This window comes from Sycon ciliatum, chromosome 1 (assembly GCF_964019385.1).
Source record: "Sycon ciliatum chromosome 1, ocSycCili1.1, whole genome shotgun sequence".
NCBI classification, from domain to species: domain Eukaryota; kingdom Metazoa; phylum Porifera; class Calcarea; order Leucosolenida; family Sycettidae; genus Sycon; species Sycon ciliatum.
In genome coordinates, this window is record NC_088643.1 from 33,320,656 (window position 1) to 33,334,052 (window position 13,397).

Below are 13,397 nucleotides of genomic sequence, written 5' to 3' on the forward strand. Positions count from 1 at the left end.
CCCCCCCTCTTGTGTATTACCTGGTTCACCACTGCAACCCCCCCCCCCCCCCCTCTTGTGTATTACCTGGTTCACCACTGCAACCCCCCCCCCCCCCCTCTTGTGTATTACCTGGTTCACCACTGCAACCTCCTCCCCCCCCCCCCCCCTCTTGTGTATTACCTGGTTCATCACTGCAACCCCCCTCCCCCCTCTTGTGTATTACCTGGTTCACCACTGCAACCCCCTCCCCCCCTCTTGTGTATTACCTATTTATGTATGCAGGTTCTTGCAGTGGAGACACTTGGTACCTTGGAGAAGTTTGATCTGACTCCTGGCAAGGGCGTGGACTGTTCCGTGTCAGGAATCGAGGACTTAGTGGCTGTTGATGAGGTTGACAGTGCGAGAGGTGCGTTAAGTCTGATTCTGCACTGATATGCCAGCACTCCGCCGTGTTTGATTCACGCCACCAACCCATTCATGTAGTAGTCTTGTTGCTGTCACTACTGGTAGTAGTGTCACAGTATGCTCTAGCCGCATGACTAGGTGCCTGTGTAGCAGTTTGAAGATAGTACCTGTGTTGTGTCAGGCAATTATGCTCGTAGATAAATATTGAACCCCTTCATCCACCATGCACTGTAATAAGCTAACATCCTCTTCTTCCAATTCTCACATTCTCTCTCAACAACTCAGGACCAGCAAGGAAATCTATACTGAGAATTCCCCGTTGAAGGTTAACCTGGTAATAGGTGTCACGTGTACTGCGTTCACGTACATGTTGCGTTCTATGTGCGCCCCACACATGCGCATGTGATGTCATGTGTGGATTGGGTTTTGGCTCTTTGCTGGCGTTTCAGGCTTTCGCTACTCGGTCTGTTCTTTACGCTTCTGGCAACTGGTTTTGCCATTGCTCTGTTCTCTTCTTGCTACTCCCTGCTATTACTCTAAGTGCCATTCACACTGCTGTAGCATTGTTGGTTATAGCTAAGACTGGTCACGTAACAATAGTTATGAGGTACACACACCCCGGGGGGGGGGGGGGGGGGAGGGGGTACACACCGAATTCTGAGAGCAGCCTTCCCTGCCAGAAGTGAGGAATGTGGAAGTGATCAATGCTTTTTCAGTTTCATTGGGCTTACTCTATATTTTATGTGTGTGATGCAGCTCGTCCGCTTGCCAGTTCAGACGACGGTGTTGTAATCCATCATGTCGTGGTGGGCAGTCGCAGCTGGTTACAGAGCCATGGTCACACATTGTCATTCTATGCCGATCATCAACTCAAACAGTATGAGAACTACCAGTCTACCGTCGTGCTTGCCGCAATCAATGGCCGTTTGGCTGGAGCATTTGTTCTGAGCGTTGCCGTGAAGCCAGAAGCTGAGGCTGTAGTGGCCATGTTGAAGGATATGAATATCAAGGTGATGATGGTAACTGGTGATAACCGCCGCACTGCTAATGCCTTGGCAAGTCGGGTACGTAACGCTTCCCTATTTTAAAAGGCAGTGACCTGTCCTCTTTCACTACATCAGAGTACATGCACAGCGGCATCTAGCTATAGCATGTCTTGTGATGCAGGATGCTTAGGCCGCCGTTATTACACTACAGCACGCAGCTCGCGTTTCGCATTACTTTTGATCAGATTCTGACGGTTGTCAATGGCTTCGGGTCACGCGATCCAAACGCGGCGCTGCCGTGATCCTGATTTGGGCTTTCGAGGGCAGGTCCGTGTTTCCGTGAGCTCTGCCATGAGACGTGAACTCGTTGTGCCCATATTTCTGAGTGCTCCTTTGGTCAGTTTGTGTTCACTTTCAATTATCAGGTCCGGACTTGACCCTCAGCATGCCGACGAGAAACTAGACGAAAGGAATAGAAGCAAGTTCTTGTTACATCCTGCAAAGATGATCAGGAATAGATCCCGCACAATGCAAAACGAGTGCCACGACCGAGGTTAACCTCGCATTCTAGGATCGCAGCTGGAAAACTGCAAGCACAAGCTGGGTGTGATGAAGGAGAGATCAACGGATCTATGTGAGGCAATGTTCTGGCATAGCCCGAGAGACTCGTTGTTGACCTAGGATACTAGGCAGGCTCTTGTGACTTGAGCAATTTGGTCACAAATTTCACTTCTCACACCGCAGTTGCAAGTTAGTAGCTGGTTGAAAAGTGCTTCGCCGCAAGTGTGTCTGATATTCATGCGACACTGGCTTTCAGTGAAGGAACATTAATTTGTTTAATATATTCAGCACCCTTTCTAATCGACTGGGGCGTAACAGCCACCTGAATCTCCTCGATGCATGATCGCTTGCTCTCCTTCTCTATTGTACAGATTCAGTGTTTTTTTGTTGAAACATACAAGCCAAACTCAGTCTTTTGTAGCACGCGTGTACGTACGAAATGTACTACCGTAAAATTCCGTTAATAAGCCCCGGGCGTATACTTTGCAGAGTGTCAAAAACCGGGCGTGTATTTGGGCATGGGCTTATTTTAGGGCATGGGCGTTATTTCGGACGCAATCTGCAGAAGATCAATCTATCAGCAACCCACTAGTTTCAGTGAACCACCATTCACACTGAGCGTGGTACAGGTCCATCAAACTACAACTGTTCTACAGTTTGTATGCGAAGGCACGCTCGCGCTGGTCATTTTGAGTCCACTTTACGCCCTGGACTTATTTCGGGCATGGGCGCTAAAACGGACTTGAAGTGTACACCGCCTAAAACTGGGCTTATTATCGGACATGGGCGTTATTTAGGGTGGGCTTATTTACGGAATTTTACGGTAGTACTTTGAGTACAGAATCAATGCAAGTGACGCAGCTCTGTAGCATCACGGCAAGAGTAATGTAATACCTCGTCGATGCGTTTTTGGGGATGCGTTTCCACACTTTGATGGAGCCGGCTACCGTAGTGCAATAACGGCCTTACCAAGAGTTTCTACTTGCTGTTACCTGCTTACTGTGAACTGCGTTCATGGTGCAATGGGCTTCTATATTTATGTGCTTGTGCTGTGTTCTGATGCTGTTCTAGATTGGTATTCGAGACGTCAAAGCTGAGGTCCTTCCAAGTGATAAGGCAGAAGTAGTAAAAGGCCTTCAGAGTCGAGGAGAAGTGGTCGCTGTTGTCGGCGATGGGGTTAATGATTCACCAGCCCTAGCTCAAGCTGATGTCGGAATAGCTGTAGGAACTGGAACAGATGTTGCTATTGATGCTGCAGACATTGTTCTGATACGGGTAAGATTGCAAGTTGAAATGTGTGTTGCGTGTGGTTACCAGACCATCACAAGTAAGCTATGTTACAGTAACTCCATTGATATGGGTGCAGAGGGAGTTGCAGTGCAGGAGTATATGCTCTCGGTGGATTTGTGTTTGTGCAATAGATTTATTTCTGATGATATGTGATTGTAGAAAAGAAAACGGACCAAGAAACTACAAGTTACGCTATAATGTCCACTGAACACCACGGCAGTTACTAAACAATCAGCTCATGCGATAACATTGCACGACACTGACCGACGGTACGGACGTTCTACAACTAACTGGCTATCAGCTCTAGCACATCTTGGATGCGCACTCCAACAGCCTCCCAACTTGGAAGGTTCTAAGTTATATGATAACATAGGAGGGGAACCTCCTTTTTCCTTGATCCTTTTTCTTTTCTATAAATTTATCCTTGGCTCTCCATCCGAGATGATATATATACTACGGTGACAAATTTACATTAGTGACTCCACTAAAGCCATCACAAGTTCCAGCAGGTTCAATTTTCCTCCAGTTGACAGGCTGAACATGAGTAGGCTAAAAACTAGTGTTTAAACCGAACACGGATTCTTCGAACGAATAATCTATCGAATAATTTCGCCCCCCATCGAACGAATAATCTATATTCTATCATACGCATGATGGCATTTTTCAACACTTTTTCAGCACTTTTTAAGTAGTTTTTTTTTAATTTTTTGCTGATTAATATCGGATTTTGTTATGTGGAGGTGCAAAACCGGTTAACCTATACTCGTACCGCCAAGAGTACATAACCCCCCAGACTGCAGAGTGTGCAATGCCTGATCCAGCTCTACATAGGGTCTTGGTCGAAAGTGGTCAAAGACCGAAAATCACATTCACTGCATCCATGTTTCCCTCGTATGGAAAGAACAGAAGTATTACTAGATACCGATAGGAGATTAAAACTTGGAGGAGAGGAGATTGAGAAGAAATACTACGAGCAGATCTATGTTACGCCGTGCAAATATCAGCAGGGTCAGCACTGAGCATAGACCTTTTTTTTTTTTTTTTTTTTTTTTTTTTTTTTTTCGATTTTTGATAATTCCTACGACTATTCGATTATTCGTTCACCCCACGAATATTCTAAATTATTCGATTATTCGATTATTCGTTTCAACACTACAGTAAAAACTCATTTTCAGCCGCCATTCACTCAGCGTGTTTGTTCAGAACTATACGGGAAACTTATGTCACGAGATAACGGTGCTGTTTTTTAGTTCTGCTGTTTCTGAGGGATCAAATTTGATGGTGGGTAAGAGATGTAGAGCAGTGTTCAGCTGGACTTGAAGCGCAATAAACTGTACACACATTTGGCTGATTTCTGTGAAAACAATCAGTTAGTTAGACAATCGAGGCGAAATGGTTACAGAGATCTTCCACGGTGAAGTAACACGTTCTTTATGCACGAGCGTCTGTTGGCAGGTCTGCACATTCATGAGCGGTGCTGCCCTTGGTTTTACTTGAATGTAAATTGTCATCAATTGTAGGTGCTTCACTGGCACATACCCGTGACCACTGACTCAGGGGTGTTGCAGGGCAATGGGGACTGGCACAACCAGGGGTCGGGGTGTCCCCTGTGGGAAAAGAATCAAAAGATGGAATTTTTTGGCCAACAGGGCATGTTTTAGCGCTCTACAGGCGCTCTGGGTGGACCATCCTCCATCCTCGTGGACGAAAAGGGGTACGACCATGGTCACACTGGGCGTACCGTGTGTGACGCCTCTGTGACTGGATTGTAACAAGCTGCAGGCATCACGGGGCAGCAGGCATAACGTTATGCCGCATGCACGGGCTGCACATCCAACGTTATGCTGCATGCATGGGCTGCACATCCAACGCAACCATTCCGCTTGGTAAGGCCGGAGGTGGCCAACGTTTCGACCAAACCGTTATGTCGTGTGTTTACTGCTGAGTAGATCATGCGTCAGAGTTGCTATATGCAGCAGACACGGCTGAGTAGATCATGCGTCAGAGTTGCTATATGCAGCACACACGGCTGAGTAGATCATGCGTCAGAGTTGCTATATGCAGCACACACGGCTGAGTAGATCATGCGTCAGAGTTGCTATATGCAGCAGACACGGCTGAGTAGATCATGCGTCAGAGTTGCTATATGCAGCACACACGGCTGAGTAGATCATGCGTCAGAGTTGCTATATGCAGCAGACACGGCTGAGTAGATCATGCGTCAGAGTTGCTATATGCAGCACACACGGCTGAGTAGATCATGCGTCAGAGTTGCTATATGCAGCACACACGGCTGAGTAGATCATGCGTCAGAGTTGCTATATGCAGCACACACGGCGTGTTACATACCACGGTACATGTATAGTCATATCAGTACAGAGCCGTGTCCAGCGGAGTTGTGCCGTGTCCGCGGCCCTGTCTCTTCCACGTGATGTCTTAGACTGTAATCAGTAGTAGAGTACAGTACAGTGTACATGCAAGTGTCCCGGTTCCAGTTCCTTTCATCCTGCATGGGCACTGTGAAATGTTCAACTATTGTCAAGTCACCAAGTGTGTGTTCTCCGCACTGTTTTGCCGCTGCACAGGATGATCTTGGTGACGTGGTCAACGCCATTGACCTAAGCCGACAGACGGTGCGCCGTATCCGTATCAACTTTGTCTGGGCAGTTGTGTACAACGTGATTGCCATCCCTATAGCTGGTGGTGCTTTCCTGCCAATCGGACTCTATCTTCTACCTTGGATGTCGAGTGCCGCCATGGCTGCTTCCTCGGTGTCAGTGGTTTGTTCATCACTTCTTCTCAAGTTGTAAGTTGCTCTGTCATTAGAGTATGGGCACCATTGCAGTATGTGAATGGTATGGTTCTTGTTTGTTTGTGTGTGTGTGTGTTTGTGTGTGTTTGTGTGTGTGTTTGTGTGTGTGTGTTTGTGTGTGTGTGTGTTTGGGGGGGGGGGGGGGTGCGCGCGTGCATGTGTGTGTGTGTGTGTGTGTGTGTGTGTGTGTTTGTGTATGTGTGTGGCACTTGTCTTGATTTGTTTCAATCAGAATCAGATCCGTTATCGTTGCTATAAAGAGAAAAGCTGTGGGTGCGCATGCAGTGCATTTGCAGATTTTCCATGCTTCTCTTGCGACGGGCGTACACATGGTACAGGTCTACTCTCCATCTAACGTAATCTCTGGGACCACGCAAAAATTATGTTATATCGAGAGTTATGTTATGTAGAAAACCGTGTGTAAAATACAAAATGTACCTCAAACTGAAGGGTATTACAAGGCGGGTTCAACCGTGCAAACATATACATATACACACTGTACCACCATTGACATCAGATACCATCAATGCTGCAGAATATATGCACAATAGGACTAAACTGGCTAGCTACGGTTGCAGCTTGATTGTACCGTGCACGTGAATCTACGTTGTATCGAGAGTGTGCACGTCGGGGACAGCGCCGTAGCGTGTGTTGTGCCGAGGTTTATGTTATGTAGGACTAAACTGCCTAGCTACAGCTATCGCTTGATCGTACCGTGCACATGAATTTATGTTCTATCGAGAGTGCGCACGTCGGGGACCGCGCCGTAGCGTGTGTTATGTTGAGGTTTATAGTATGTAGGATTATGTTGTGTAGAACAAAATTTGTATGGGAGTGATGCTGTTTCGGCGCGGGATTTTATTTTATTATGTACTAGCGAGGTTTATGTGCAAGTGAGAGTTGTTATATCGAGAGCAGACCTGTATAGCAAGAATGGAAAAAGAAAAATAGGGATTCACTTGCCAGAAAAGCCACTTCAATTAGCTGTGTGGTGTAGACCACGCTAAAATTTGTGGCGACAAGAGTACATAGCCCCCAAGAGTGTGCAACTGCCTGCGCAGCCTCTATACAGTGCTGCGACGGCAGAACTTCACATCACAAGACATGGTTCGAAAGGGTACGCTGGCAAACAGTGCAAAGTGACCACAAGAGAGTTGAACCCAAAGCAGGGTTGCATACAATCCTGTATCTATCATGCACAGGGTCCAAATAATGTGTACGGGTTTGTCACGTGATGTGAAGTTCTGCCGTCGCAGTAGGCAAAGCCCGATTTTGCCAGTGAAACTTCGATATTTTGCCGCAAAATTTTGCTGGCTCATCGATATTTTTGCTTTCATTTTGCCAGGCCACTCGATATTTTGCTCACTTTTTGCTCCCAAATTTGTGTCACGTGTGGGAAATCTGACGGAAAGTTGGTCACGTGTTGGCAAAAATGAGAATCATGCACTGGGGATTACTGTGGATTAGCGGACACACTGAATGATGCACTGCCGTTTTGGACCTGTTCGCCTTCTGTGTTCCCTAGTTTTTTATACCTCGCCCCCCATGTAATCATGTAATCATGAGTTGTTTGTAGCCGTAGTAGCCACTTCTGTTTGGTATGTTGCGCCGTTCCACCATTACTTGCGCACGTTGTATTTGGTTCTTGTCTTGTAGAGTCCAATGTCTGCTGTCATATAAGGTCTAGGTGTGCGTGCGAGTATACAGTGGTCCCTCTATAATCCGGCACCATTTGTGCCACGAAAATCTGCTGGATTAGGGAGGGTGCTGGATTAACAAATCTGATTTACTGCTGCAATGTGCATGAAGAGGACATTTTGGCTACTGAAAATTGTGCTGGTTTATCGAGGGTGCTGGATTATAAAGTGCCGGATTAGAGAGGGACGACTGTAGTGTGATGTGTGACGTTTATGGTGTGTGGTGCATGCAAGAGTACACGTTGTCAGAGTGTCTTGGTCTTGGTCGTGTGTTCTGTACCCATTGGTCCCTGATTGGTCGTCCCGATTTGTCCTCGCTTTATCACTGTGTGTTCTTGGTCTTTTTCCTTAGTCCTTCGGTTCACGTTCCACTTTTCCCTTCCCGCTTGAGTAGAATGCTCTAAACAGATAACTGTGTGAAGTTCTGGTTTGGAGTGTCCGTGTGAGGGATTGTTTGTGTGATCTAGTAGCGTCTGGCTACAGGCAGTTCCTCTGTGTAGTACTAACTGTTATTGTGTTATGTGTGTAGTGTTTGCACTCAATCTATGTATCCCATGCCTGGTTGGCCATGTATGTATCCCATGCCTGGTTGGCCATGTACAAGTACTGTAGGTCCATGATGGATGCATGAAACCTCTGCTGCTGCAATGCACTGTTGGTCTTGTAGGGAAACTTCAAACACAGTTTTGTAGGGAAACTTCAAACACAGTTTTGGCCTTGTTACCATGGGAATACTGTAGTGTTTTTTAAAGCCTCTCTCGTATAGAAGCCTGTTTTGAATAAAAGCCTGATTTTCAAGATACACAAGATACATAAGCCTCGTTTTAGTGTTCACATACGTAGAAATACCTGCCTGGTTCGAATACCTGAATACCAGCCTGACTTGAATAGAAGTCTAGCACAGGCCGCATTGGCTTCTACAGGAATAAGCCCGGCTTTAATTACGCGGCTTTGTGGTATGTGTGTTTTAAAAGGATGTAGCTCCTCGAGTGACACCCTACTTTATTTAGTGGGTAAAGGTCATGCTCGCCCTTCCGATCCGCTTGTTCTGTATGCTTCACTGGATGGTATACTGAGTTTGAAAGCCAGTGTGTTTGTGTTTATGTGTATGCGGGTGCAACCTGTCAGAAGGCTACCTTTCTTGCCAAGGCATTAGGAAGTTGGACTAGTTTCGGCTCCACAATCCAGTGTGTCGTTACTATAATTATAGCTTTCATGGCTGAGGTTGTTGGTATGTCTGTTGGCTCTAGGTTCCCAGTACTCAGTAGTCGAGGCTGGTTGGTAAAGTAATTCCAATTTCACTTCAAGGTACCAGTGCATCTAGTGTCCACTTCTATCAAAGCGACGTACTGTCTATACTGGTTACCCCAGCAAGTGTAGGGTGTGCATAAGTAACTGTCTTGCCCGTTTTATGCCGATGTACTCCGTGTGGTGTAGACCAGGTGTGCATTGGTGGTCGATTCACATGGCTTTGCAGGTTGTGTGGATTGGTCAGTTATCTGGCGCTAGTCTTGATCTGTCTCATTCAGATCTTGTCCGTTATCGTTGCTATAAGAAAAAATCTGTGGGTGCACATCCAGTGCATTTGCAGATATGCATGCTTCTCTTGCGACGGGCGTATACGTGGTACATGGTATGCGGGTGTGTTCTTGCACTTTCGTCCCAAAGTATTTAATGGTGCACGTTCAAATGTGTGTTCGGGTGATACTGACTGTTGTTGGTTCAGGTACAAGCCGGTGACAGCAGGAAAGCTGGATCATCGACGACGGCACTCCTTCGTGAAATGGGTGTGCCTCCTATGCCACGATGACAGACATACGTATCAGATGCTTGAGTCCGACGATGATGAGGAAAGCTAATTATGTCGATGAGGAAAAGCTAATTGTGTCGATCAGGACAAGCTAATTGTGACGATGAGGAAAGGCTAATTGTGACGATGACAATGGCAATGAGGAGAGGCACACGCCTCTTGCTCTCTTCTTCAAGTCACATGAGGTGTTGTGTACACGCCTCTTGCTCTCTTCTTCAAGTCACATGAGGTGTTGTGTGTGCGAGAGTGTTCTGTGACTGTTCTAGTTGTCCTGGTGGGCATGCTGAACAGCAGCAAAGCACGGATGGCAACTATGTTAAAACGAAAAGACAACTCTTCCTGGACTGGAGCCCCCACCGAAGTGAGTGACTTTGGCGGCGGTCCTTAGAGACTTGGCTTCATGTGATTTATTGGTGAATATTCTTCTAGTGCAACAATGCGGTGATGTATGTCCCCACTATCTGTTTTCTAGGTTGCTATCTCAGTTTGAGTTCTGCCCAGACCCTAAGTTTATGCAGCTATGCATGTAGCTGCTGCAATTCTGCTTTCCGACTAGCGTTGGGAGTGCTGTGCTATTGCTGAGCCCTGTAGTGATTTTCCTCTGAATATTTATTTGAAAGTTTGTGTTGTCTATTCAGTTGTTACTAGTACTGACAAGTGTTTAGTAGCAGGAGTGCGGCTTTCTGCAGCTTCATCATCTAGGAAAGGGGAGAGAAAGAAAGTGCCCGCGCTTCCTTACATGACCGCAACAAGCTCGTGTCGCCGTTTGCAGTGCTGGTCGCATCGTGGATCTGAGCCACAGTGAATGTGTGTTCTTGGGAACACTTTCTCTTGTGTTGCCTGCATGGACAGTGCCCTACTTGCAATGCAGAAACATCGTACTGCTACCATTACCAGCTGTCATATTGAGTGTACTTGGCTATTCTTGTTTGGCCCAATTCAATCAGCTGTGATTTTTCATTGTCCAAGTTTTCTATCGTGAACTTAGCCCATCTTTTGTCCTCTCGCATTGCACTGGCCAGCATCAGTGCAGAGCCGTGTAGATTAGACCTGCTACGTGCAACTGGTCCAGATTCAAGACTGAAGATTCCTACATCCAGGTCTTATCAGGGAGAGTACATGTACTGTAAGGTTACTTCCAAGTACAGTGTAACTCCCTATAAGCCTTATGCGCGTTGTACAGGTGCACGAAGTCCCGTACAATCTCGTAGCATCCCGTAGACCCGGTTGGGCATGTGCAGGACCCTATTGTGTTTTATACTGCTATTTCCACCAAGAAATGGGCCCTGAAGGTATTTCATAAGAAAACCTTTTCAGACAAATATCTAGTTAGTCATTAGGTCTAACCAAAGTGAAGAAGCTAGAAAAGCGACTGTTTGCCATGAATTATGAGGCTAAAATTGGTCAAACGCGCATGCATAGCACACAACGAACACCTAACCGCATCTGTACACACACCTACAGCCCTAGTACAGAACTCCGTACATCTATACAACGTGCATAAGGTCTACCAGGTATTACTCTCATGCCAGGTCACAATTACAGTGCTCGCACCCATACCCCACCCTACTTTGTCATGTTCTGTGAGCGATGGAAAGTGACAGCATGCACACACCACTGTGCACCTAAAATCAATGAAGTGCTGCTAGAAGAGTGACCGCCGGCTCACTACATACATGTACGGTATTCGCATGGAGAAAGTATCGCAGCACATGCAGTGCCCGATCTAGATGGTCAGATTCTACTGTCCGGGGCTAAACATGCAGCTGGCCATTCCACTGTCCGGGGCTAAACATGCAGCTGGCCATTCCACTGTCCGGGGCTAAACATGCAGCTGGCCATTCCACTGTCCGGGGCTAAACATGCAGCTGGCCATTCCACTGTCCGGGGCTAAACATGCAGCTGGCCATTCCACTGTCCGGGGCTAAACATGCAGCTGGCCATTCCACTGTCCGGGGCTAAACATGCAGCTGGCCTGACGTCCAAAAGCATCATGCGTGGCGTCCTGAAACCATCAGCACCGTGCGACCACCAATATTCAACTTGACATGCACACAGCTTTCTGTTCCAGCCATGATTCGAATACATGTACTTGTAGCAACATGCGTAATTTGAGAGTAATGTCAAGAGTGTTGAAAAGAAACAAGAAAGGAAGCAAAGTAAAAGAAAGAAGTCATCTGACCAGCAGAGACACCTAAAAAAGAAAAGAAATCACAAGATACCAGTGTGACAACTTTCAACTAACACGCCAGCCGTACTAGTTTCTCCGTGCGGCTGATAAACGCACTGGCAAAGGTCTGGTCATCGAAGCGACGCGCCGACAATCGCGCGTGCTGCCGTAGGTTGTCGCGCTCCTGCTCAGTCATACACAACACCCACATCATCTTGTCGGCGTACTCCTCCACTGTAGATGCTAAGAATCCAGTTGGCTGTCCGCGCCACTCTACTACAATGTCCATCTTGGGACCAGCTGACTCATGAGCCAAAGTCACTGCACCAGCAGCCATGCATTCCACCACCCCAATGCCAAAGTGCTCATTCACCATAGTGTGCAGACCAATTGTAGCACTGCATAGAAAGTCACGCAGCAGATCGTACGAGGCGTTGAGCTCAAAGCGCACCGACTTCTCAATGTTGAGTTTACGTGCCAATACACGCAGCTCATCCACACGCTGCTGGTCTCCTTCGTTTCTGCAACCACCCACAAGAACGAGTTCAGCATCAAGCTGGTCTTTGCTATTTAGGTGAAGATTCTTGTGGAATAGAGCGAAGGCTTCCAACTGCAGTGCATGGTTCTTCTCTGGACGGAACTGTGCTACCGACACAACCAAATGTTTGAGTGTGGACCGGTCGGGTAAAGGCTTCAATGGGTTGGCAGAAAAACCACTTGTGTCACAGGGGGGGTACACAACTGCCGTGAGCTCTGGAATCTTCCACAGCGACATAATGTGATCTTTGGTCCATGATGAATTCACCATCACAACATCTGCACGCCGACCAGCAACACCATAAATGTACGCAAACATACGATAATAGAGTAGCTTGCCTGCGCTGAGGATACGAGAGCGAGCAATGAACGATGCATTGTTGAATGCAGCTTCCCGCTGACTCACCCGACCCAGCATGTCTGTGCTGATAGTTGGATAGTGTACATAGCAACCTACACGACAACCACCAAGCCACTTGAACAATGGAAGGGTAAAGGCATAACCCATAGAGTCAATGTACACATCAGGCGTGAACTTCCATAGAGCTTCGAAGCCTAGAGCAAGCGAGCCAATGCTTTGTCCAAGGAGGGTAAAGCAGGGCCAAGTAGACGCCTCCACCAGATTACGGGACTTCAAATGGACAAACTCCACACTATTGGGTACTTTCAGGTTAAATCGTTGGCGAGCTCGCCTCAAGATTTCCTCTCCAGTGGCGCTATCTCCGGTGAAGACATGACACCGGACAAACTGGTACCTCTCCAGTAATGCATTGACACTACACCAGAGGACACGCTCACCGCCACCACCGGCATGACAATAAGGGTGGAAGAAAGCAACGCGAACAATTGCACCTTTATTATTTTGACGATCAGTTTTTCGGCGATGCCGAATTCTCCACCAAATGACCAGTTTTAGTGCAACAAAGGGAAGAATGAAGATCAGCAGGAGAAGCCAGGAGAAGGAGCAGCAGATATCCATGTCGTTGATCTCACAATTTCGCAGCTAGCTAGCTGTGCAACTTTACGTCAAGTACTAGTACTCAGTACTAGTAGTACTTCCAAACACCGGACAAAGTTTCTATTCTGTCATAGTTTTTGAGCTCGGCGATCGGAGAAGAAAAAGCATGCCACTTTTTTTTACTTCACT

The 13,397-nt window shown here is 47.0% G+C and overlaps 2 protein-coding genes across 3 annotated transcripts in view; one reads left to right on the forward strand and one right to left on the reverse strand.

Annotated features, from left to right (window-relative positions):
- Nucleotides 1–10,530, forward strand: part of LOC135823657 (copper-transporting ATPase 1-like) — a 53,525-nt gene extending 42,995 nt beyond the window's left edge. The window contains exons 15-20 of one of the 2 annotated variants that reach the window (XR_010554727.1): nt 265–388; nt 1,144–1,451; nt 3,006–3,209; nt 5,810–6,030; nt 9,460–9,728; nt 9,773–10,530. Coding sequence is in view for 1 of the 2 variants with exons in the window: in XM_065336506.1 (XP_065192578.1) it covers nt 265–388; nt 1,144–1,451; nt 3,006–3,209; nt 5,810–6,030; nt 9,460–9,592 (990 nt within the window). In the remaining variant the exon portion in view is untranslated. Of the gene's footprint in view, nt 1–264; nt 389–1,143; nt 1,452–3,005; nt 3,210–5,809; nt 6,031–9,459 lie in introns of both variants that reach the window. The other variant, XM_065336506.1, reaches the window with a different exon arrangement.
- A 1,050-nt stretch (nt 10,531–11,580) lies between these two features.
- On the reverse strand, nt 11,581–13,344 carry LOC135823672 (GDP-Man:Man(3)GlcNAc(2)-PP-Dol alpha-1,2-mannosyltransferase-like). Its single transcript, XM_065336523.1, has one exon. It carries the CDS (start codon nt 13,227–13,229, stop codon nt 11,784–11,786), a length of 1,446 nt encoding a protein of 481 aa, XP_065192595.1. The 5' UTR covers nt 13,230–13,344; the 3' UTR covers nt 11,581–11,783.
- Between the last annotated feature and the right edge of the window lie 53 nt (nt 13,345–13,397).